At 50.5% G+C, this 25,905-nt stretch overlaps 2 protein-coding genes across 4 annotated transcripts in view; one reads left to right on the top strand and one right to left on the bottom strand.

Annotated features, from left to right (window-relative positions):
• LOC105931454 (FA complementation group A) overlaps positions 1-2,127 on the top strand; it is a 45,456-nt gene extending 43,329 nt beyond the window's left edge. For all 3 annotated transcript variants that reach the window (XM_036127205.1, XM_036127200.1, XM_036127193.1), the window contains 6 exons: positions 9-71; positions 151-244; positions 326-401; positions 1,462-1,597; positions 1,669-1,767; positions 1,865-2,127. In XM_036127205.1, coding sequence (XP_035983098.1) covers positions 9-71; positions 151-244; positions 326-401; positions 1,462-1,597; positions 1,669-1,767; positions 1,865-1,963 — 567 coding nt within the window. In that variant the 3' untranslated portion in view covers positions 1,964-2,127. The remainder of the gene's footprint in view (positions 1-8; positions 72-150; positions 245-325; positions 402-1,461; positions 1,598-1,668; positions 1,768-1,864) is intronic.
• znf276 (zinc finger protein 276) overlaps positions 2,019-25,905 on the bottom strand; it is a 31,280-nt gene continuing 7,393 nt past the window's right edge. The window contains exons 8-19 of the mRNA XM_036145215.1: positions 24,478-24,792; positions 24,332-24,378; positions 23,878-24,252; positions 23,678-23,750; positions 20,534-20,617; positions 16,506-16,613; positions 16,345-16,420; positions 16,152-16,269; positions 13,762-13,861; positions 11,146-11,417; positions 2,557-2,775; positions 2,019-2,426 (exon numbers count right to left, since the gene is read on the bottom strand). Of these exons, the coding sequence (XP_036001108.1) occupies positions 11,180-11,417; positions 13,762-13,861; positions 16,152-16,269; positions 16,345-16,420; positions 16,506-16,613; positions 20,534-20,617; positions 23,678-23,750; positions 23,878-24,252; positions 24,332-24,378; positions 24,478-24,792 (1,534 nt within the window). The 3' untranslated portion in view covers positions 2,019-2,426; positions 2,557-2,775; positions 11,146-11,179. The remainder of the gene's footprint in view (positions 2,427-2,556; positions 2,776-11,145; positions 11,418-13,761; positions 13,862-16,151; positions 16,270-16,344; positions 16,421-16,505; positions 16,614-20,533; positions 20,618-23,677; positions 23,751-23,877; positions 24,253-24,331; positions 24,379-24,477; positions 24,793-25,905) is intronic.

The raw sequence follows: 25,905 nt of genomic DNA, 5'->3' as shown, positions 1-25,905 counted from the left end.
TCCCACAGGTTCTGGTCTCTCTGCTGGGCCTCTGGCTGAAGGACTACCTGGACGCCCTTCTGTTCCCTCAGGTAGGTCCACAGGACCAGAACTCGGGTCCGATTCTGCTGTCCACCTGGAACCAGGAACCATCTGGGTTTTTCTCTGCAGGAGAACCGTTGTCAAAGATCCAGAACGTTCTGCTCGGAGCTGCTGGCCGTGTTGGTGGACTCCGCTGACTGGCTGCTCATCTTCAGGTCCAACGGTACCGCTCACACCTGGCTACTGGATCCGATGTCCAGGATGTTCTGTGGTTCTGAATTTCTTGGTGTTTTTGCCCCATCAGAACCGACCCGATGTCATCCGGTCTCCCTGACGTCTTCAGAGGATTGCACGCGCTTGATGCCCTGGGCCGTCTGCAGGTGGGCCCGGTTCCTTAAACCCGGTTCCTTTGGCCCGGTTCCTTAAACCCGGTTCCTTGGGCCCGGTTCCTTAAACCCGGTTCCGCTGTGTCAGAATTGTTCGGCCCGATTTAGAGGCACCAAAGTCTCCACTGCTGGTAAAAGTTTGTTTCCCCCCCTAAAACGTTTCTCCTGATCTCTCATTGGGAGAACTTCTTCAGACAGAGCCGGTTCTGGACTCGGGCCCGGTCATTCCAGAACCGTCTTTCTGCTGGACAGCTGAAGGATTTTGGGCCCAAACGGGCTGGTTCTTTGGTTCCCCTGAAGGAAAGCGGGTTCAGGCAGCAGAACCAGAACTGTGGACTGGGTCGGACTCCCGGTAGTGGGATCGACCCGGCCCGCCTTCACCTGCTCCGCTTTCCTCGGTACCGGCTGAACGTTTAAAGGTTCTGGCAGCTCCTCCGTAGTCACCATCCTTCTGGATCTCTGCAGAGCAAATGTTCTGGGTGGTTCCTTGGACTCCTGCAGCTCCAGAACTGGACCGGGCTTCCTCTTCCTCTGCCAGAACTCTCACTGAATTAGAAACTCTTCTAGAACCAGACCAGAACCAGTCGGCCAGTCCCGCACCGTCTCTGGCCTTTTATAGTTTAGTTTATTGTTGCTGTGTTCTTAGAGTTCTGGTTCTGGGTCTAAAGTCCAGTAAACGTTTCTAAAAGAACGATGTTCACCGGTACCGGTCTGGTTACTGGATCACTGACAGGTTCTGACAGATGAAGACTGGCCCGGTTCTAGACTGTCCAGCATGTCGTTCCAGCAACTGACAAAACGGACCCGAAAATTAGCAGAACCCTGTAGAACCGACTTTTTAAATTGACGGGTTCCCTTCTTCTGGTAATTGATGATTTTAGCCTTCGTCGTGGTTCTGCTGGTTCTGCCCGTTTTTCTTGCAAAGCAAAGCCAGAAAAATCAGGTACTTTACAGGAAACCCGGCCAGAACCAGAACCTGTCGCTGCTTTAATGCCACAGACAGCAGTGTTCTAGTCATGTCGGATCAGAACCGTTCTGTCTCGCTGCTTTCTAGCTTGCTGCAGCAGCAAAGCGCCGACTTCCTGCAGGGGGCGCTGCAGACTCCCGGCTTCCTCCACAGCGCCCTCCTCTGGTACCTGGATGTACTGCAGCTCTTCCTGGAAGGAGACACGCCCCCCTCTGAGCCCAAGGTAACGCCGGTTCTGGATGGGTCCATGTAAAATGGTGGAAAGGACACTAACTGTGAGTCCGGGTCCTCCAGGTGGAACCGGCCCAGATCCTGAACAGAACCAAACAGTTCGTCCTGGGTTTGGTCTCGCAGGCGCCTCCAGCAGCGCTCTCCTCCGGCCAGCTCAGACAGGTAAGCCGACCGGCACCAACACCTGCAGCACCTGCCTTCACACCTGACTCACCTTTTTCCCTCTTCCTCTGTGGTTCTTGTGGTTCCGTGGGTCCAGTTGGAGTGTCAGTGTGCAGAACTGGACCCAGAGTTGGCTGCAGCGCTATCGGTTCTCCTGGAGCCTCACAGTCTCAGCCCTGAAGTGGACTTTCTATGACCATGGCTGACCAGAACCATCAGATGCTGAACAAGACGTTCTTCAAACGGTCCACTTAGTTCTCCAGAACCATTTTATTTTCACAGTTTTTACACAATAAACAGACATGAGCCCTTCTGTTGCTAGGCGACAGAAATAAGTTAATAAACTTCTGCGTGTCCCTGCAGCAGCTTCAACCTGGCTTTATTGGACCAGAACCGCCGGATTACTGTGTTGAAACCAAGTACAGAACCTCCTGATGAAACCAGTTAAAATATTTAGTCTGACCAGCAGTCCAAAACTTTAAAAACGATTTATCTTCAAGTTTGAACATCAAACCTGCAGCTTTTTCAAATCTCTTGCTTCAGCAGAATAATCGGCTCAGGTCTGGTTCTGCTGATCCGACCTGAGGTCTGGTTCTGCTGATCCGAGCTCAGGTCTGGTTCTGCTGATCCGAGCTCAGGTCTGGTTCTGCTGATCCAACCTGAGGTCTGGTTCTGCTGATCCGAGCTCAGGTCTGGTTCTGCTGATCCGACCTGAGGCCTGGTTCTGCTGATCCGAGCTCAGGTCTGGTTCTGCTGATCCGACCCGAGGTCTGGTTCTGCTGATCCGACCTGAGGTCTGGTTCTGCTGATCCGAGCTCAGATCTGGTTCTGCTGATCCGAACTCAGGTCTGGTTCTGCTGATCCGAGCTCAGGTCTGGTTCTGCTGATCCGACCTGAGGTCTGGTTCTGCTGATCCGAGCTCAGATCTGGTTCTGCTGATCCGAGTTCAGGTCTGGTTCTGCTGATCCGAACTCAGGTCTGGTTCTGGTCGAGCACCTTCACCTGAAACTGAACACAACAGAAAGACGAGTGTTGAATGTCTGGACTGAAAAACCCAAACCCGGTTCAGAACCGTCCTCTAGAACCTCCTCCAGTCCTACAGCCGTTCAAACGTCTCCATGTTCTCAGAAATCTCTTCAGCCCTAAAAACTACGGCTGCTGCTGCTGCAACAAACCCGTAAAATCCACAAAGCGCCGATCGCTGTTGTGTGGCGCTGGCGCTACCTCACCTGCAGGCGGCGCCACTTCTGACTGCAGGTGAGGTGAAGGCGGGACCATCCTAATGCTGCTGGTTAGTAAATTCTACTGATGACGACAGAGAACAGTGGACCAAGTCCAGAAAAGTCGGGGAGCACAGCGCGCTTCACAGAAGCTAAAGTAACGCGAGATCTGACCTGGAGGTCTGCAGAGGAGCCGACATGGCGTCCCTGATGAGGGAGTTCAGCCGCGGCGATACGACGGCTAATAATGTAACCACTGTCATGGAAAAAGAAATGGAAATAAAACTGTTTTCTGTCTCATTCATTGATTAATTGATGGCCAATTAGTCAATTATTAAAATAATTGTTAGTTACTGCCACACTACTACTATTGCTGAAGCACAGCGGTAGAATCGGACCGGTAGAAGCGGACCGGTAAAAGCGGACCGGTAGAATCGGACCGGTAGAAGCGGACCGGTAGAATCGGACCGGTAGAAGCGGACCGGTAGAATCGGACCGGTAGAATCGGACCGGTAAAAGCAGACCGGTAGAAGCGGACCGGTAAAATCAGACCGGTAGAAGTGGACCGGTAAAATCAGACCGGTAGAAGCGGACCAGTTGAAGCGGACCGGTAGAAGTGCAGCGGTAGAATCGGACCGGTAGAATCGGACCGGTAGAAGCGGACCGGTAAAAGCGGACCGGTAGAATCGGACCGGTAGAAGCGGACCGGTAGAAGTGCAGCGGTAGAATCGGACCGGTAGAATCGGACCGGTAGAAGCGGACCGGTAGAAGCGGACCGGTAGAATCGGACCGGTAGAAGTGCAGCGGTAGAATCGGACCGGTAGAAGCGGACCGGTAGAAGCGGACCGGTAAAAGCGGACCGGTAGAATCGGACCGGTAAAAGCGGACCGGTAGAATCGGACCGGTAGAAGCGGACCGGTAGAAGCGGACCGGTAGAATCGGACCGATAGAAGCAGACCGGTAGAATCGGACCGATAGAATCGGACCGGTAAAAGCAGACCGGTAGAAGCGGACCGGTAAAATCAGACCGGTAGAAGCGGACCGGTAAAATCAGACCGGTAGAAGCGGACCAGTTGAAGCGGACCGGTAGAATCGGACCGGTAGAAGCGGACCGGTAGAAGTGCAGCGGTAGAATCGGACCGGTAGAAGCGGACCGGTAAAAGCGGACCGGTAGAATCGGACCGGTAGAAGTGCAGCGGTAGAATCGGACCGGTAGAAGCGGACCGGTAAAATCGGACCGGTAGAAGCGGACCGGTAAAAGCGGACCGGTAGAATCGGACCGGTAGAATCGGACCGGTAGAAGTGCAGCGGTAGAATCGGACCGGTAGAATCGGACCGGTAGAAGCGGACCGGTAAAATCAGACCGGTAGAAGCGGACCGGTAAAATCAGACCGGTAGAATCGGACCGGTAGAAGCGGACCGGTAGAATCGGACCAGTTGAAGCGGACCGGTAGAAGCGGACCGGTAAAAGCGGACCGGTAAAATCGGACCGGTAGAAGCAGACCGGTAGAATCGGACCGGTAAAAGCGGACCGGTAGAATCGGACCGGTAGAAGCGGACCGGTAGAAGCGGACCGGTAGAAGCAGACCGGTAGAATCGGACCGATAGAATCGGACCGGTAAAAGCAGACCGGTAGAATCGGACCGGTAAAATCAGACCGGTAGAAGCGGACCGGTAAAATCAGACCGGTAGAAGCGGACCGGTAAAATCAGACCGGTAGAAGCGGACCGGTAAAATCAGACCGGTAGAAGCGGACCAGTTGAAGCGGACCGGTAAAAGCGGACCGGTAGAAGCAGACCGGTAGAATCGGACCGGTAGAATCGGACCGGTAAAAGCGGACCGGTAGAATCGGACCGGTAGAAGCGGACCGGTAGAATCGGACCGGTAGAAGCAGACCGGTAGAATCGGACCGGTAAAAGCAGACCGGTAGAATCGGACCGGTAAAATCAGACCGGTAGAAGCGGACCGGTAAAATCAGACCGGTAGAAGCGGACCGGTAAAATCAGACCGGTAGAAGCGGACCGGTAAAATCAGACCGGTAGAAGCGGACCGGTAGAAGCGGACCAGTTGAAGCGGACCGGTAGAATCGGACCGGTAGAAAGCGGACCGGTAGAATCGGACCGGTAGAAGTGCAGCGGTAGAATCGGACCGGTAAAATCGGACCGGTAGAAGCAGACCGGTAAAAGCGGACCGGTAGAATCGGACCGGTAGAAGCGGACCGGTAAAATCAGACCGGTAGAAGCGGACCGGTAAAATCAGACCGGTAGAAGCGGACCGGTAAAAGCGGACCGGTAGAATCGGACCGGTAGAATCGGACCGGTAAAATCGGACCGGTAGAAGCAGACCGGTAGAATCGGACCGGTAGAATCGGACCGGTAAAAGCGGACCGGTAGAATCGGACCGGTAGAAGCGGACCGGTAGAAGCAGACCGGTAGAATCGGACCGGTAGAATCGGACCGGTAAAAGCGGACCGGTAGAATCGGACCGGTAGAAGCGGACCGGTAGAAGCAGACCGGTAGAATCGGACCGGTAGAATCGGACCGGTAAAAGCGGACCGGTAGAATCGGACCGGTAGAAGCGGACCGGTAGAATCGGACCGGTAGAAGCAGACCGGTAGAATCGGACCGGTAAAAGCAGACCGGTAGAATCGGACCGGTAAAATCAGACCGGTAGAATCGGACCGGTAAAATCAGACCGGTAAAATCAGACCGGTACAATCGGACCGGTAGAATCGGACCGGTAAAATCAGACCGGTAGAAGCGGACCGGTAAAATCAGACCGGTAGAAGCGGACCGGTAGAAGTGCAGCGGTAGAAGTGCAGCGGTAGAAGCAGACCGGTTGAATCGGACCGGTAGAATCGGACCGATAGAATCGGACCGGTAAAAGCGGACCGGTAAAAGCGGACCGGTAGAATCGGACCGGTAGAATCGGACCGGTAAAATCGGACCGGTAGAAGCAGACCGGTAGAATCGGACCGGTAGAATCGGACCGGTAAAAGCGGACCGGTAGAAGCAGACCGGTAGAATCGGACCGGTAGAATCGGACCGGTAAAAGCGGACCGGTAGAATCGGACCGGTAGAAGCGGACCGGTAGAATCGGACCGGTAGAAGCAGACCGGTAGAATCGGACCGGTAAAAGCAGACCGGTAGAATCGGACCGGTAAAATCAGACCGGTAGAAGCGGACCGGTAAAATCAGACCGGTAGAAGCGGACCGGTAAAATCAGACCGGTAGAAGCGGACCAGTTGAAGCGGACCGGTAGAATCGGACCGGTAGAAAGCGGACCGGTAGAATCGGACCGGTAGAAGTGCAGCGGTAGAATCGGACCGGTAAAATCGGACCGGTAGAAGCAGACCGGTAAAAGCGGACCGGTAGAATCGGACCGGTAGAAGCGGACCGGTAAAATCAGACCGGTAGAAGCGGACCGGTAAAATCAGACCGGTAGAAGCGGACCGGTAAAAGCGGACCGGTAGAATCGGACCGGTAGAATCGGACCGGTAAAATCGGACCGGTAGAAGCAGACCGGTAGAATCGGACCGGTAGAATCGGACCGGTAGAATCGGACCGGTAAAAGCGGACCGGTAGAATCGGACCGGTAGAAGCGGACCGGTAGAAGCAGACCGGTAGAATCGGACCGGTAGAATCGGACCGGTAAAAGCGGACCGGTAGAATCGGACCGGTAGAAGCGGACCGGTAGAATCGGACCGGTAGAAGCAGACCGGCAGAATCGGACCGGTAAAAGCAGACCGGTAGAATCGGACCGGTAAAATCAGACCGGTAGAATCGGACCGGTAAAATCAGACCGATAGAAGCGGACCGGTAAAATCGGACCGGTAAAATCAGACCGGTAGAAGCGGACCGGTAAAATCAGACCGGTAGAAGCGGACCGGTAGAAGTGCAGCGGTAGAAGCAGACCGGTTGAATCGGACCGGTAGAATCGGACCGATAGAATCGGACCGGTAAAAGCGGACCGGTAGAAGCGGACCGGTAGAAGCGGACCGGTAGAAGCGGACCGGTTGAAGCGGACCGGTAGAAGCGGACCGGTAGAATCGGACCGGTAGAAGTGCAGCGGTAGAATCGGACCGGTAGAAGCGGACCGGTAGAATCGGACCGGTAGAAGCAGACCGGTACAGGAACACCTGAACATGTGGTCTACAGAGGCTGAAATGCCTCCTGCTGTTCTGGGTAAATATCGGCTGGTTTTATTCTAACTGCTGACCCAGAAAACAGATTCTCGTTACTAAGTTCTGCTCCGAGTCGATAAAGTCCTTCACCAGATGTTCTGGTTCCTGCTGCGTTTCTCCGCTGGAGTAAAGCAGCACATCAGTGAGATTAGGACCATGCAGCTGGACTCGCTCTGGTGACGGCCGTTTAACGCTCACCACCATAGGGTTTCCGCAGACCATTAAAAATCATTAAAAGTCATTAAATGATTTTTTTTTTTAATTAAGGCATTAATTGGCATTAAAAGTCATTAAATGTGATTATCTGTGGCATTAAAAATGCCTTTTTTTCTAAAAAAATGCGTTCATAACAGTTTTGTCAGATATATTATCAGATATAACTGATTACATTACATTAAGCTGCACAATGGGTGCCAAAGCTTCACGATGTCACATGAAGTCGGACGTGTAGTCCAGGGTGTACGCGGGTATGCGGCGCATAGCCGCTTATTATTCAGTCAGCATTGCCTATATCAACTTCTGGAGCGATATTAGTGTCTTGTTTCAGCGCAGTGAGACGTATTCAGCGGTTAAACAAGACGCGTGCTCAACTCTGATAAATTCTTCTCAACCCACTATGCTGGCGCTCGGTTATGGTGAATGGTAAATGGCTTGTTTAGCGCTTTAACTAGTCTTGACGACCTCCAAAGCGCTTTAAACTACAGTTTATTCATTCACACCCTGACGGTGGTGAGCTATGTTAGTAACCACATCGCTGACAGAGGCGAGGCTGCCATGCACCGACGCCACCGGGCCCTCTGACCACCACCAGCAGGCAATGCGGGTGAAGTGTCTTGCCCAAGGACACAACGACAGAGACAGTCAGAGCAGGGGATCGAACCGGCAACCCGCCAATTACAGGACGAAGCCCCAAACCTCTGTGCCAGCGTCGCTCGGTTCTGTGTCTGTCTGTGAACTGCTGCTTCCACGCTCAACACCAGCTGTGCGCTCTGACTTCAAAAACTGTCCTCCTCACCAGCCAATCACAGACAGGGTTCTTTCCATCCAATCAGAGTAGGGCTTTCATACTGCATTCAGATGGATTAAATCAAAATGCTGCAGCTTTTGGCAGAAATTACTAAACATAACGGTGGGATTGAAAAAACAACAACAACCAATAAACAGTTTAATATTTTAGCCTAAAATATTTAGTTTAAAATTATTCCTTGAGTTACTAAGTGAGGCGTGAAAAATATTTTTGTCTCTTTTCTTTCCAGCTTCTGGGTGAAGATGCAAAAGTTTCTTGTGATCATAATTATCATCATAATCATCATCATTATTTAAAGAGCACTTTAGCAGGAGGTAAAACAAAATAACATCTAATAAAATGACTTGGGTAAAGACTCAACAGTTTAAAACAACAATAATAATAAGCTGTTTAAATCCTTAAAAACAAACAGAAGTTCTTTAAACTGAACTCTAAGATAAACAGGTAACCAGTGAAGGGAGGACATGATGAGGTAATATGCTTTATTTTATGTTTTTCCATTAAAAAATGTGCAGCAGCATTTGAACCAGCTGCAGACATTTGAGTGAGAACTGACCGATTCAGAGATAAAGAGAATTAAACTAATCCAGCCATGATGAATGAAGGCTTAGAGTAGCGTTTCCATATTTTGCCTTGAAATAATAGGTTTTACCTTTGCTTTGTTCCTTACATGATAAAAAATAACTTAACTGAGGTCCTTTTTCACTGTCAAGTTGAAAATCACCGTCCATTTTAAAATCGAGGGGCTAAACATTCATTGTCAGGGTGTCTAAATCAACAGGATCAACAGTTCTTTGGGTGTTTCAACTGGAATATTTGACAATTCATGATTTGCAAAGACAAAGTGAGTTTTGATGTTCTCCTCGTCATTAACTTTATCTCTTTCTATTCTTTCTCATTCAATTTAGAACTTTCCATATGCCTTATCATCTAGGTCTATATTGAAAAACCTACAGTAAAGTAATGAAATGTTGATTCTGGATGTAGTGTAGGAATTCCTTTAATATAAACCAAAGAAAATGTTACATTACCTGCCAGAAGCTGGATAAAATCTTTAAAAAAGAGACAACAGTGTTTTCACACCTCACGTAGTAGCTCAAGGAAATATTTTAATGTAAATGTTTTAGGCTAAATATTGTAGGCTAAAATTAGTAAACCCTAGTGATGGATTTTTGGGTTAACTAAATAGAGCAGTGTTACATGTCATTGTTTCTAAAACAGCATTTTTCTGAGCTGCGCCTAAAAGGGCAAACATTGAGGGTATACCCACTTCTCCAGGGACCACTACACGTTAAGTTAACTTTCTGTAACCAATGCAGTCACGTCTGCATTAGCTACCGCTAACATTAGCATTAGCTACCGCTAACATTAGCATTAGCTACCGCTGGAGCAAGCTCTACAGCCACTAACGTAGGAAATCAGACGGTCTGCGAACAACATTTGGATCCAATGCAACACTGCATGCGGAGGAGCTCTGTTATCTGAACACAGCCATCAACATGTACTATATATATATATATATATATATATATATATATATATATATATATATTTATATATACAGACCTCTCAACTTTGATCAAAAGTTAGGAGTGAGATTATGCTAATTTGGGGCGGGGCTTGTTTGGGGGCGGGGCTAACCGGACCCTGGAAGAGCCTGTGGAGTCAACTCCATCTCATTTTTATCCCACCAGACAATGAAGTAAACATGTATTACTTGTGTTAAAAAGAGAAAGAGACATATTAATACTTTATTGTTCAGTTAATGGATTAAAACATAAATAATACACAATTGTTCAAATAATACTGAATAAAATTAAGTAGTTTTTAGTTATTGACCGAATTATTATACTGTTACACATTCATCTATGGGTTGTTTATCATTGTGAATCTATAACCTGATTGGTGAATCAGGCTGAGTTTCATCAAGTCTTTATGGTCAACATTTTCCCCTCATCAGCAACACTGAAGCACACAGAGGTTCCCGCTGCGTCTTTACGCACGATCCAGCTGCTGATGTGTCCCTCTTTTCAGCTCAATGCACTTCTAGACTGTTACAGTTTATAACATTCTCATCACCTTTCACAGCGACAGGTTTCTCAGTCAGTCGCCGCGCTGACCAGACAAATCTCTATTGCTCTCTGGGCGCACTGACGCCCAGAAAGCACCTGCTCCGAGGGAAAGGGGGGGGAGAGGAGCGAGCGCGGAGGCACAGAAATACGGTGCATGTAGTTAAAAAATGCAGAATTAATAAAAACGAAACTTTTAAACAGACCAAGTGGCGTTTTAAACTGCATCTGGTTAGCAGAACTGTTTTATGATCCAGCGTGCAGCCATGACTGGTTCTGAATGAACCGGTCATCTGGCAGCAGCTCCGCCCCCCCCCACCCCCCCCGGCCCCCTCCCCTCCTCCTGTGTACGCGGTACAGGACCTTACCGGCTCACTTTCACCACTGTTAAGACTAAAATTATTCATAACTCTGATCACTCTTCCTGCTGCTCTGTTAAAAAGAACTGCAGCAGGAATTACTGATGGCCACAAGCTGTGAAAGAAGCCGAAACAGCTCAGCAGAAGGCGGAGTTTTGACGTCCGCAGCCCAGAGGGGCTTTGTGATTTTTATGCGTGTGAAATGTCATGTGTTGCGTGTGAGCATGTGAAGTTAGTGAAATGCGTGTGTCACACGGTCAATGCGTGAGAGCTATGTGTATATATATATATATATATATATATATATATATATATACACACACATATACACACACACTCACACATTGGAGAGTCATGGGTACTTGTTGATGGCAAGAAGCATTAAAAAGCATTAAATTAGGGCTACTCATTGCTGTATAAACCCTGCACCAGAAAAACAACAATGCAGCTGGGTCTGCAGCAACGTCTCGCTGGCGTTTGGGAGCACGGAGCCAGAGCGCCGGTCCGGACGGGTCGGTACCTCTGAAGCAGACCAGGACCTGAACTCCCGGCCGTCATCTGTCCTGGTCCTGCTGGGCCGCCTCCGGGGTCAGACTGAGGCTCTGCAGGCCTGCGGGCTGCTGCTGCGTCAGCGGGTGGACCATGGACATGTGGACGTTCAGGTTGTGGGCCTTCTCGAAGCGCTTCCTGCACACCAGACACTCGAACTCCAGGTCGGCCTCCGCCTTGTGCTTGGTCATGTGATACTTGAGGGACGCTCGCTGGCGGCACTGGAAGCCACACACCTCGCATCTGAGGAGGGAAACCATGATTAGTTTCACTAGGATCTGCCAGCGGGGTTAAACCGTCGGCAGCAGGAAGATGGAAGCCTGAACAGGAACCAGTTTCTGGGTCGGTTCTGGTACCCAGGTAAGACGGGTCTCCATCAATCCGTCCCTTCAGGTAAAGGGACACGCAGCACGGTCCTGCTGCACACTGCTGGCCAGCTGCCTGAACAAACCTTCTTTCTAAAAAGGACAGCAAGAGTCCTGGTGGGGAAACTAAGAGAGCGCCACCATCAGTCTAATTAAGGCAACGCTGATTACCCAGCAAACAGGAGTTCAGTCTGAAGAGCCTCATAGGCTCAGGACTCTTCAGCCAGAGCGTCAGCGGTCGCCATGATCAGAGCAATCAGTGAGGAAGGAGATCTATCAGCACAGCCTCCTCTCAGAAACCCACTAAAACCTCCGTAGAGTAGAGAACGTCTCTCTGTAGCTCAGAAGGCTGTAGGATCTGACTCCATCCTCCATGTTTCCATCAGAGTTAAAGTCTGAAATCAGCTCAGCAGCTGAAGCTCCTTTCCTGCTCCTGGAGTTCTGCTGACCCAGGAAAGGTCAGGAGGTAGGAGGTAGGAGATAGGAGGTAGGAGGTAGGAGATAGGAGGTAGGAACTGGGAGCTAGGATGTAGGAATTAGGGACTAGGAACTAGGAGGTGTTATTAAGGGTATTTGGATGGGGCCATTGGCTTGTGATTCTGTAAAGAGCAGAATAAAAATGTTTCTTCAGAAAAAAGAAAACCTCCAGCAGAACCAGAACCAGGCTCAGTGTGAACGCTCATCTGCCTCCACCCACTGGGGCTTAGAGAAGACAGAGCAGAGACACAGAAAGCTCAGAAGCTCACATTGACCCAGGAGTACTTTCTATGGTAGAGAAGACAGAGCAGAGACACAGAAAGCTCAGAAGCTCACATTGACCCAGGAGTACTTTCTATGGTAGAGAAGACAGAGCAGAGACACAGAAAGCACAGAAGCTCACATTGACCCAGGAGTACTTTCTATGGTAGAGAAGACAGAGCAGAGACACAGAAAGCTCAGAAGCTCACATTGACCCAGGAGTACTTTCTATGTTAGAGAAGACAGAGCAGAGACAAAGAAAGCACAGAAGCTCACATTGACCCAGGAGTACTTTCTATGTTAGAGAAGACAGAGCAGAGACACAGAAAGCACAGAAGCTCACATTGACCCAGGAGTACTTTCTATGTTAGAGAAGACAGAGCAGAGACACAGAAAGCTCAGAAGCTCACATTGACCCAGGAGTACTTTCTATGTTAGAGAAGACAGAGCAGAGACACAGAAAGCTCAGAAGCTCACATTGACCCAGGAGTACTTTCTATGTTAGAGAAGACAGAGCAGAGACACAGAAAGCTCAGAAGCTCACATTGACCCAGGAGTACTTTCTATGTTAGAGAAGACAGAGCAGAGACACAGAAAGCACAGAAGCTCACATTGACCCAGGAGTACTTTCTATGTTAGAGAAGACAGAGCAGAGACACAGAAAGCTCAGAAGCTCACATTGACCCAGGAGTACTTTCTATGTTAGAGAAGACAGAGCAGAGACACAGAAAGCACAGAAGCTCACATTGACCCAGGAGTACTTTCTATGGTAGAGAAGACAGAGCAGAGACACAGAAAGCTCAGAAGCTCACATTGACCCAGGAGTACTTTCTATGGTAGAGGAGACAGAGCAGAGACACAGAAAGCACAGAAGCTCACATTGACCCAGGAGTACTTTCTATGGTAGAGAAGACAGAGCAGAGACACAGAAAGCACAGAAGCTCACATTGACCTAGGAGTACTTTCTATGGTAAAGAAGACAGAGCAGAGACACAGAAAGCACAGAAGCTCACATTGACCCAGGAGTACTTTCTATGGTAGAGAAGACAGAGCAGAGACACAGAAAGCTCAGAAGCTCACATTGACCCAGGAGTACTTTCTATGGTAGAGGAGACAGAGCAGAGACACAGAAAGCACAGAAGCTCACATTGACCCAGGAGTACTTTCTATGGTAGAGAAGACAGAGCAGAGACACAGAAAGCACAGAAGCTCACATTGACCTAGGAGTACTTTCTATGGTAGAGAAGACAGAGCAGAGACACAGAAAGCACAGAAGCTCACATTGACCTAGGAGTACTTTCTATGGTAGACAAGACAGAGCAGAGACACAGAAAGAGCAGACGCTTAAATGTACATTTTGAATGTACAGCTGAATTAAAATAAAATTTTAATTAAGCCATATTTCTGTCTCACTGTTTTGGAAATGTTTATCTATATAAAAAACATATTTAACCATTGGGGGGGGGGGCAGCATCTGGACTTACTGCAGCGGTTTGGCTCCTGAATGTCTCATCTGATGAACGGACAGATGTTTCCTCTGCTTGAAGGTCTGACCGCACTGGTCACAGATATAGTTCCTCTCCTCTGAAAACAGAGTCAGAACCAGCAGTTTGCTGTTAGGTCCGGTCTGCAGCAAGTTTCAAACAGTAAGAACAGAGTAAATCAAAATTCAGCCACTGCATAAAAGACGTGTCATTTTAATGTTTTGTGGGTAGAGAGAAGAAACTTTTAGCATGAAGTAAAACATTACTGTGGTCTGTTAACATTTTAGATTAAAGAGAAAGCAGCCAGAGGGAGAGGAGGATTCTCCTCAGAATTGTGACACATTTTACATTTCACTTTACGTAACTATTTAAGACATTAAACATTCTGGGACATCTGTGTCTGGTCCACGTTGATAACACAACAGACCTCCGGTGCCTCCACAGGCCCGCTAAGGCCGGCCCGCTAAGGCCGGCCCGCTAACGGAGACCTGCTAACGCCGGCCTGCTAACGTAGGGTGACCAAACGTCCGTATTTCCCGGGACATGTCCGTATTTCACGTCCTGTCCGGGCGTCCCGGGTTTTTTTTAGAAAGTATGGAAATGTCCTGTTTTTTAAATTACCTTCATTGGACCATTAAATTGACAGGCACTAGTAGGGTGACCATATTTTCATTTGGGAAAACCAGGATACCTCGGAGCGGGGGGGGGGGTTTGTAATACAAACGCGGCCGACCGGGGGGGGGGGGGGGGGGGGGTTGGGGTTGTAATGCAACCGCGGCAGACCGGGGGGGGCGGGGGGGGGGAAGACAAGCGCGGCCGACAAGCGCGAGGGAGGACTCTGTCTTCTGATTAATAACAGGGCTGCCCACACTGACGCGGCTCAGGGATTACGTCAGTGACGTACCAATGAAGGTAATCGAAAAAACAGGACATTTCCTCACTTTATTAAAAAAAACCCGGGACGCCCGGGACAGGACGTGAAATACGGACATGTCCCGGGAAATACGGACGTTTGGTCACCCTAGGCACTAGGGCACTGCGCACAGCGCTGCGTGTGACGTAATCCCTGAGCCGCGTCAGTGCGGGCAGCCCTGTTCTTAATCAGAAGATAGATAGCGTGGCTGTCAGTACGCTAACAACATGCCGAAGCTCAAATGTATGTTTACCGACGATTTATAAAAGAGTTTCCCCGCTTTCAGACCGGGTCGAGACAAATGGGAGGCCTTATTGTGCTATTAATTCATTACAGGAATTGTTAAGCATTTTTTAATAAATACATTTTGAATAAAATTATCATTTGTTATTGGAGTTATTGCTGTTGACTTTTACTGAAAAGCATTTTTAATAAACCAACTGTAAATATCATGTTATTGTAGGATTACGTAGGCCTATGTTAAGTGAGTGCATGCCACAAACATCTCTATGCATGTGTACAGAGATCCCCCCCCGCGACAATGTGTCCTGGTTTTCCCAAATGAAAATATGGTCACCCTAGCTAACGGAGGCCCGCTAACGGCGGCCCGCTAACGGCGGCCCGCTAATGCCGGTCCGCTGACGGAGGCCCGCTAATGGGGGCCCGCTAATGCCGACCCGCTAACGGAGGCCCGCTAACGCCGGCCTGCTAACGGAGGCCCGCTAACGGAGACCTGCTAACGGAGGCCCGCTAATGCCGGCCCGCTAACGGAGGCCTGCTAATGCCGACCCGCTAACGGAGGCCCGCTAACGCCGGCCTGCTAACGCCGGCCTGCTAACGGAGGCCCGCTAATGCCGGCCCGCTAATGGCGACCCGCTAACGGGGCCCGCTAACGGCGGCCCGCTAATGGAGGCCCGCTAATGCCGGCCCACTAATGGAGGCCCGCTAACGCCAGCCCGCTAATGCCGGCCCACTAATGCCGGCCCGCTAATGCCGGCCCACTAATGCCGGCCCGCTAATGGCGGCCTGCTAATGGAGGCCCGCTAACGCCGGCCTGCTAGCGCTGGCTCGCTAATGGAGGCCTGCTAATGGAGGCCCGCTAACGGCGGCCTGCTAACGCTGGCCCGCTACACAACCCAGCTCACAGGCTGGGTTGTGCTTCTTTGTGCTTCTTTGTAAAGTCTGAACCTATTTTAAGACGGCGAGGGCCGTTAGTTTAGTGGTCTCTGCACGGCGCCGGGCCACCAGAGTCCAGACCCTCACCCCACTGACAATGTCTGCTGGAGAAGAACCTGCAGCACATCTCTGTAAGACCTGGGTCACAAAGTCAGCTGAGACATGGCAGATGGCTACTGAAGCGTTTAGGCTGCAATCAAAGCTAACGGCGGTCATCCTAAATACCACAGAGGGACCCTGGGGGAGCTGGCAGCGTAGGACCCTCTTGCTCAGGGTGAGGGAACCCAGGAAGAGGCGTCACCTGTGTGGATGAGCTTGACGTGTCGCTGCAGGTAGCGGTCGATCATGAAGACCTTGTTGCAGCCGGGGTGAGGGCAGGGTCGCTCCCTCATGTCCTCGTGATGCTCCTTGATGTGTTTCTAAAAGGCCACAAAGAAAAGCAGCGGTTGATACCAAGAACATGGATCCTGGGGGGGGGGGGGGTACATGCTGACCTTTAAGCCATCTGGAGCGCGGTAGACAGCCGTGCAGCCCTGATACGGACACTTGTAGATGTTTGGAAGCTCCTCTCTAATAAAAACAACACAGCAGCACTTTAAGTCTCGTTTAGATCGTTAAGGAAACACACGGATCGCCTCCTGGAACATCTACACACCCTTTAGGCTTGAACTTGTTCTTCCAACCCGGTTTGGGTCCAGGTTTTTTTCGGACTCTGGGTTCTTCTGAGGATTTGGTGCTCTGCCTCTTCTTGTTGGTGTTCAATCTGGGAAGAGGAGAGGAGGTGCAGTGACATAAAATACCGAGAACATCACTTTACTCCTCTTTAATGTGATCCAAGGAGGTTTTTGTTCGGTTCCTCAGTCAGATAGAACCTCATCCAGTTCTACTGTGGACCACCAGCCTCCGCACAGACGCGGCGGTCGGTAAAGATCCGTTATTTGGTGATTAAGGTGAGTCTTCTGCTCAGAGCAGAGGCCTGAGAACGTCTCGCCCTGATATTAAATGTTAGAACATAACGAGGAAATGAAACAGAACGTTCCGAGTCCTACTTGCTTTTATTCTATTTTCTATCTACATTTTATTATTTTGCTATATCTTAATCATGTAAAGCACTTTGTATTGTCTTGTACTGAATTGTGCTATATAAATAAATTTGCCTTGCCTTACGACCGGCTTCACCTGTAATGAACCAAAGTTCAGATCAACACATTTTCAGCTCATTTTTAATACTTTACTAGAGAACAGACGGCAGAAATGTGTCTTATTGTGACAAATGTGACTGTAGATGTGGAGGATATGGCATCCTGTCACATCTTTAAAAATGTGACAACAGCCCAGAAACAAAAGCTTTTAACTTAAAGCCAAACATCTTTTAATCGTCCATCCGTCCGTCCGTCCGTCTTCTCCCTCTTATCCGGGGTCGGGTCACGGGGGTAGCAGCTTCAGTAGGGAGGCCCAGACGTCCCTCTCCCCGGCCACTTGGGCCAGCTCCTCAGGAGGAACCCCAAGGCGTTCCCAGCAGAGAGACATAGTCCCTCCAGCGTGTCCTGGGTCTTCCCCTGGGCCTCCTCCCGGTGGGACGTGCCCGGAACACCTCTCCAGGGAGGCGTCCAGGAGGCATCCTGACCAGATGCCCGAGCCACCTCAACTGGCTCCTCTGGACGTGGAGGAGCAGCGGCTCTACTCTGAGTCCTCCCCGGATGACTGAGCTCCTCACCCTATCTCTAAGGGAGAGCCCAGACACACTACGGAGAAAACTCATTTCAGCCGCTTGTATCCGGGATCTCGTTCTTTCGGTCACGACCCAAAGCTCGTGACCATAGATGAGGGTAGGAACGTAGATCGACCGGTAAATCGAGAGCTTCGCCTTTTGGCTCAGCTCTCTCTTCACCACAACGGATCGGTACAGCGCCCGCTTCACAGCAGACGCTGCACCAATCCGCCTGTCCGATCTCCCGCTCCATCTTCCCCTCATTCGTGAACAAGACCCCAAGATACTTGAACTCCTCCACTAGGGGCAGGACATCCTCCCCAACCCGGAGAAGGCACTCTACCCTTTTCCGGTTCAAGACCATGGTCTAGGATTTGGAGGCACTGATTTTCATCCCGGCCGCTCCGCACTCGGCTGTGAACCGCTCCAGTGAGAGCTGTAGATCACGCCCTGATGAAGCCAATAGGACCACGTCATCCGCGAATAGCAGAGACGCAATCCTAAGGCCACCAAAGCGGATCCCCTCAACACCTTGGCTGCGCCTAGAAATTCTGTCCATAAAAGTTATGAACAGAATCGGTGACAAAGGGCAGCCTTGGCGGAGTCCAACTCTCACCGGAAACGAGTCCGACTTACTGCCGGCAATGCGGACCAGACTCTGACACCGGTTGTACAGAGACCTGACAGCCCTTATTAAAGGGCCCGGTACTCCATACTCCCGGAGTACCCCCCACAGGATCCCTCGGGGGACACGGTCGAATGCCTTCTCCAGATCCACAAAGCACATGTAGACTGGTTGGGCAAACTCCCATGCCCCCTCCAGAATCCTGCTGAGGGTATAGAGCTGGTCCAGTGTTCCACGGCCAGGACCGAAAACCACACTGCTCTTCCTGAATCCGAGATTCGACTATCCGACGGACCCTCCTTTCCAGAACCCCTGAATAGACCTTACCAGGGAGGCTTAAGAGTGTGATTCCTCTGTAGTTGGAACACACCCTCCGGTCCCCCTTTTTAAATAGGGGGACCACCACCCCAGTCTGCCAATACAGGGGAACTGCCCCCGATGTCCACGCAATGTTGCAGAGCCGCGTTAACCAACACAGCCCCACAACATCCAGAGCCTTAAGGTACTCAGGGCGAATCTCATCCACCCCCGGGGCCTTGCCACCGAGGAGCTTTTTAACAACCTCGGCAACCTCAGCACCAGAGATGGGAGAACCCGACCCAGAGTCCTCAGGCTCTGCTTCCTCAATGGAAGACGTGTTGGTGGGATTAAGGAGGTCTTCGAAGTATTCCGCCCACCGACGCACGACGTCCCGAGTCGAGGTCAGCAGCACACCACCCCCACTGTAAACAGTGTTGGTACTGCACTGCTTTCCCCTCCTGAGACGCCGGATAGTGGACCAGAATCGCTTCGAAGCCGTACGGAAGTCTTTCTCCATGGCCTCTCCGAACTCTTCCCACGCCCGAGTTTTTGCCTCGGCGACCAGCCGAGCCGCCTGCCGCTTCGACTGCCGGTACACATCAGCTGCTTCCGGAGTCCCACAGGCCAAAAAAGCCCGATAGGACTCCTTCTTCAGCTTGACGGCTTCCCTCACCGCTGGTGTCCACCAGCGTGTTCGAGGGTTGCCGCCGCGACATGCACCGACAACCTTGCGGCCACAGCTCCGACTAGCCGCCTCAGCAATAGAGGCGTGGAACATGGTCCATTCAGACTCAATGTCCCCCCCCTCCCTCGGGACGTGTTCAAAGTTCTCCCGGAGGTGGGAGTTAAAGCTCCGCCTCACAGGGGACTCCGCCAGACGTTCCCAGCAACCCTCACAGTGCGTTTGGGCCTGCCAGGTCTGACCGGCTTCCTCCCCCACCATCGGAGCCAACTCACCACCAGGTAGTGGTCGGTGGAGAGCTCCGCCCCTCTCTTCACCTGAGTGTCCAAGACATACGGCCGCAGATCAGATGAAACGACAACAAAGTCGATCATTGAACTGCGACCTAGGGTGTCCTGGTGCCAAGAGCACATATGGACACCCTTATGCTTGAACATGGTGTTTGTGATGGACAATCCATGACGAGCACAGAAGTCCAACAACAAAACACCACTCGGGTTCAGATCAGGTGGGCCATTCCTCCCAACCACGCCCCTCCAGGTCCCACTGTCATTGCCCACGTGAGCGTTGAAGTCCCCCAGCAAAACGAGGGAGTCCCCAGGAGGGGCACTCTCCAGTACCCCTTCCAAGGACTCCAAAAAGGGTGGGTAATCTGAACTGCCGTTTGGCGCATAAGCACAAACAACAGTCAGAACCCGTCCCCCCACACGAATGCGGAGGGAGGCCACCTTCTCGTTCACCTGGGAAAACCCCAACGTGCAGGCACCGAGATGAGGGGCAACAAGTATGCCAACCCCAGCACGGCGCCTCTCACCATGGGCAACTCCAGAGTGGAAGAATGTCCAGCCCCTCTCAAGGAGACTGGTTCCGGAGCCAGAGCGGTGCGTCGAGGTGAGTCCGACTATCTCTAGTCGGAACCTCTCAACCTCGCGCACAAGCTCAGGCTCCTTCCCCACCAGAGAGGTGACATTCCACGTCCCAAGAGCCAGCTTCTGCAGCCTTTTAATCGGTTTCTTCAAACCAAACATAACAGCAACGATTAGAATGAGACGATGTCCCTGCTTTAGCACATCTTTCTGATCCTTCCCAGACGCTCGTATTGGACGTCATCTTAGTGACATCACAGACAAAACTGACCTAAGCACAGATTCTAGAAAAGATAAAAGGCGGCGCGGCGTACGAGTACGGAGGCCTCAGTCCTCCGGACTCAAACCTCTGTCCCAGGTTTGAGTCCCGGCCCGTGGACCATTACCGCACCTCTCCCCCCCCCCCCCAAAACCATTTCCTGTCAGCCTGCGGTCAAATAAAAGTCCACTAATGAGAAACGGGGACGGGTGGAGTCCGCAGACGCATTCTGTGACTTACGTCTTGTTCAGAAACGGCGTGAACAGCTCTTCATCCGACGGCGCTCCTCTTCGGTTCGCCTCCAGTTCTTCCTCAGAGATCGCCCTGAAGACACAGAGGACATCTCTGAGACGTTCCTCGGGTTACTTTAAACACCTGAACACCTTCATTTTATTCTCAGGCTTTCTATCATTTACTAATACAAACTGGAGTTAAACATTCTCAAACTTTGTTAACTTTTAGAAACAGCTCAACATTCACTAAATAGACACAGTGTGCTCATACATTTAGTCTCCTTTACTCTGAGGAGCCCAAACAGAACCAAGCTTGGCCTTCTCAAGTCGTCTACTTAGTAAAAGGTGTAACTGGAGAAGAAGTGGAGGTGGTGGAGGACCATAAAGACCTCCATGTTGACCAGGACAACAGCCTGGAGACGCAGTGATCGTCTACCAGAAGGTACAGAGCAGACTGGACCTCCTGGGGAAGCTTAGGTCCTTCAGGGTTTGCAGCAGATGCTGCAGATCTTCTAGAAGTCTGTTGTGGAGAGTGATCTCCTCTGCCATCATCTGTTGATCAGGGCAGCAGCATCAGAACCAGAGACTTAAAGAAGCTCAACAGGCTGATGATGAAGGCTGGTTCTGTTCTGGAGAATCCTCCAGAACCTCTGCAGATGACTGAGCAACGAAGGATTCTTCATAGAATAACAGTCTGGACCACCCTGAGCATCCTCTTCATCAGACTGTGGTAAAACAACAGAGTCTTCAGTCAGAGGTTCTCCAGAACCGCTGTAACACGGACCTCTACAGGAGATCCTTGCTGCCTGCCCGGCAGGTTTTCAGTAAGAAGACGATTTAACGGGCAGAACATGAACAGAACATCAGGGAAGAGGACAGCAGCAGCAGCAGGTCCAGATCAGCTGGATCTAACGGAGCTTCAGAGAAATGCAGCAACATTAACATTTAAAGGCAGCAGGTTTTTAACCTTGATTTTACGATCTTTGAAGAAACTTCTAGAGTTACATTTAATTCCCCTTTGAAATCAGGAGAGGATTCAGGAATTGATTTGAACATTTGTCTCTACATGTTCTGGTTCTGTCCTCAGAGGTTCCTCAGAGAACATCCAGCATCATGGAGACCCAGGAACCCAGCAGACGGGTCAGGGAGGAGGTTCTGGTCCAGTTTCCAGCAGGTCAGGTTCTACAGAACCTCCCAGAGCTCTGATCATCATGTGGACCTGGAGAGAGGATGGACCACCTGCAGACCTACCAGGACATGGACGTCCACCTGGACTGACAGGCTGGACCAGGAGAGCATTGATCAGAGAAGCAGGAGGACCATGGTGGCTCTGGAGGAGCTGCAGAGATCCACAGCTCAGGAGGGAGGATCTGTCCACAGGTCATCTGTTAGTGGTGGACTCCAGGAAACGGAGCTTTATGGAAGCAAGAAGAAAGCCAGAAGTTCTGTTTGCACCAAACCGTCTTGGAGACTAAGCAGCTCAGCAGCTCTGATCAGAGGAGACCAGAACCACCTGTAACACTTCAGATTATGGGATGAGCATAGCTCTCAACTCTCACGCATTGACTGTGTGACACACGCATTTCACTAACTCCACACGCAACACATGGCATTTCTCACGCATAAAAATCACAAAGCCCGTCTGGGCTGCGGACGACAAAACTCCGCCTTCTGCTGAGCTGTTTCGGCTTCTTTCACAGCTTGTGGCCATCAGTAATTCCTGCTGCAGTTCTTTTTAACAGAGCAGCAGGAAGAGTGATCAGAGTTATGAATAATTTTAGTCTTAACAGTGGTGAAAGTGAGCCGGTAAGGTCCTGTACCGCGTACACAGGAGGGGGGGGGGGGGGCGGGGGGAGCTGCTGCGAGATGACCGGTTCATTCAGAACCAGTCATGGCTGCACGCTGGATCATAAAACAGTTCTGCTAACCAGATGCAGTTTAAAACGCCACTTGGTCTGTTTAAAAGTTTCGTTTTTATTAATTCTGCATTTTTTAACTACATGCACCGTATTTCTGTGCCTCCGCGCTTGCTCCTCTCCCCCCTCCTTTCCCTCGGAGCAGGTGCTTTCTGGGCGTCAGTGCGCCCAGAGCGCACTGACGAGAGCAATAGAGATTTGTCTGGTCAGCGCGGCGACTGACTGAGAAACCTGTCGCTGTGAAAGGTGATGAGAATGTTATAAACTGTAACAGTCTAGAAGTGCATTGAGCTGAAAAGAGGGAAACATCAGCAGCTGGATCGTGCGTAAAGACGCAGCGGGAACCTCTGTGTGCTTCAGTGTTGCTGCTGAGGGGAAAATGTTGACCATAAAGACTTGATGAAACTCAGCCTTCACCAATCAGGTTATAGATTTACAATGATAAACAACCCATAGATGAATGTGTAACAGTATAATAATTCGGTCAATAATTAAAATCTACTTAATTTTATTCAGTATTATTTGAACAATTGTGTATTATTTATGTTTTAATCCATTAACTGAACAATAAAGTATTAATATGTCTCTTTCTCTTTTTAACACAAGTAATACATGTCTACTTCATTGTCTGGTGGGATAAAAATGAGATGGAGTTGACTCCACAGGCTCTTACAGGGTCCAGTTAGCCCCGCCCCCAAACAAGCCCCGCCCCCAAATTAGCATAATCTCACTCTTAATTTTTGATAAAAGTTGAGAGGTCTGGGGATGAGCATCAATTATGTTGTGTTTGCAGCACTGATAGCAAAGATGGTCTATAGCAGGGCTGACAAAATAATCACTGCCTCCATGATGAGAGCCACATAAAAAGGTCCGTTTAGCAGTAAACCTCCTGGACAACAGAAGCTAACGCTAGCTGCTGTTAGCTTGATGGCCGAGCCAGTGACCGGGTCGGAGGCAACCGGATTTTGTCGGTTCTGAACGTTTCCACACCGACCCAGAGGGGACTTCTGGAGCCCGGTTGCTGCAGCAGCTCCAGGACGCCCCCACATGGGCACAGGCGGCGTTGCAGTGAAGGCAACTTTCTTTCTTCCTGGTTGGAAAAATGGCTCCAGAAAACAACTCCAGAAATATTTGCTAACAAATGAATCCTCTGCAGAGCCAGAGGCAAAATCCCATCACATATATGCTTAAAGAAGCCTGATATAGAACCTTTAAAGGTGACACCAGAGACTAACCGGTCAGACAGATCGCTGTCAGCGGTCCGGTCCTGCAGCGCTGCAGCTGGAGACGGCGCCTCCTCAGGGAACTCTGGGAAAAACACACCGGGTCAGACTCCAGAGCCAAGGATAACCACTTTCAGCCTCAGGGCCACTGTTTCAGTCTGCAGATGGTCCTCCAACCCTCTGAAGATCTGAAGATGCAGAAATGTTCTCACCTTCACTGCCGGTCCAGTCTTCCTGCACCAAGTTCTGTTCGGTTCCTTCGGGTTGACTTGGCTGATTTCCATCCAATAACCTTTCATCTCCAGCTGACTCTTCTTCCTCCTCTGACATTACATCATCTTTCCTGATCCTCAGAGCTCCTCTTCTGCACTCCACTCTGTGTCCCGGCAGAGAAGCGGTGGTGCACTGAGCGTCCATGATGTATCTGTGACCGTCCACGCAGCCCCACACGGCCTTCACAGAACCCCAACACTGGCCCTCCAGCACCTCCTTCAGGTCGGGGCAGGACCTGCAGGCCTCTGCGTGTCGGTGAGCCCAGCTAACCAAACTGTGGAGGCACTTTGGGTCCGATGTGAAGGACGTCGGTGCTGAAATAGAGGAGAGAAAACCGTGAAGACACCAAGCAAGCAGTCTGATGATGAACAGTTATGGAGTTACTTTCTTTACCTCCAGGCGTGTTGTTGGCTGACGAGTTTGGACACTTTACGCTCTTCCTGGAAACAAACCAAAAGCAGCTTTAGGTTCTGCTCTTTTCTCCATCAAACAGACTTTCAGGGACACGCTGACATGGATTTACTCATCCTGAGCCTCACCGGTTGCCCTTTCCGACAGGCGGGAGGTTGACTCTCTGCAGAAACCTGATCAGGATGCTGTGGCACTTGTAGAACTTGGTGTGGCACTTTTTGCAGATGAACTCTGAAAGCTGGGGATCCCGGTCCAGTTGGACCCCGACGAGGCGCTGGAAGTCCGTATGAAACAGGAGAGGCGACTGGGAGGCAGAGTCGAGGAGTTCCAGGGAATCCTGAGGCCATTTGTTGAAGGCGTGCCTCAGGCTGCGCGGGGAGAACTTTCCATGGCAGAGCCGGCAGACGGCCGTGGACAGCCTGCCTGCTGAGACGCAAAACAAACATCAATGTTTCCATTTCTCACCAAAGGCAGCAGTTCCACTGCTCTGGTTTAAAGGTATACTATGCAACCGGGGTTGATTTTCCAGCGAGGCTCCCCCCAGAGGGCGAAAGTAAAAGTGCACTGTCGTAAAGATGCTCAGCTGTTCTGGTTTCTCCATCAAACCAGGCGCGGTTGTTTTGAGCTTAGCAGACAGGCGAACGCAACGAAAAGTGGAAAAAACGGCAGTACAAACAATGACTAACACAGTGAAGGTATGAACATCAAGTTTCCCGCAGCGCTATCTTGGCGAGGCCGCCGCCGCCGCCGCCGCCTCGCCAGTTTTATTATTATTATTATTATTATTTATTTTTTTTTATTTTTTTTTATGTTGGCTACCGCGGCGAGACGCTACCGCGGCGGCCGCCGCGGTAGCGTCTCGCCAACATAAAAAAAAATAAAAAATATATATATATAATAATGATAATAATAAAACTTGATATGCTTGCATGTTTATTTGACGTTAACACGCGGTTCTTTGTCGTTGCTTTTGCGCGTGCATATAGTGAATGGCAGGGCAAAAACACATGGAGTTCTCTCCGTAAAGCGAGACTTCTGTGAGTGCGGGCCGAGAGCTCCTGCAATTGCAAGTGCGGTATTTCCCCCACAGACCACCAGGGCGGCCGAGAAAACCTTTGTTCGACCTGAAATGACTCATTTAATCATCCAAAACGGTATGGAACACATTAATTAACTGAAAAATGTTGCATAGTATGCCTTTAATGAAGGTCACCTTAAAAACCAGCTGACCAGGTCAGGTCCAGCCTGCAGAGAGTCAACAGGAGGAAGAACCTACAGAAGCTGCTCTCCTCCTGTTTTCAACCAGTCCCCCCCCCCCCGGTGCTCCCACATGCCTGACGTCTGCTACATTCCAGCAGCCAATAAAAGCCCAGTTAGTTGTCTGAATGACTATCGCCCAGTTCCTCAATCACCACCAGTGTTTTAAAAACTCACCCCCACTAGAGCTGCTCTCCAGACAGCCTGACCCTCCTGGAGAACAGAATAATGTCAGGGCGTATAAAACGGCTTAATCAGTGAGAACCTGGCAGCTCCAGCCTCAGCATCCTTCTACTGAT

The sequence above is a fragment of the Fundulus heteroclitus genome, chromosome 2 (assembly GCF_011125445.2).
Source record: "Fundulus heteroclitus isolate FHET01 chromosome 2, MU-UCD_Fhet_4.1, whole genome shotgun sequence".
In the NCBI taxonomy this organism is placed as follows: domain Eukaryota; kingdom Metazoa; phylum Chordata; class Actinopteri; order Cyprinodontiformes; family Fundulidae; genus Fundulus; species Fundulus heteroclitus.
The sequence above is the reverse complement of the archived record's forward strand: the minus strand, read 5'-3'. Positions and strand labels throughout refer to the sequence as shown.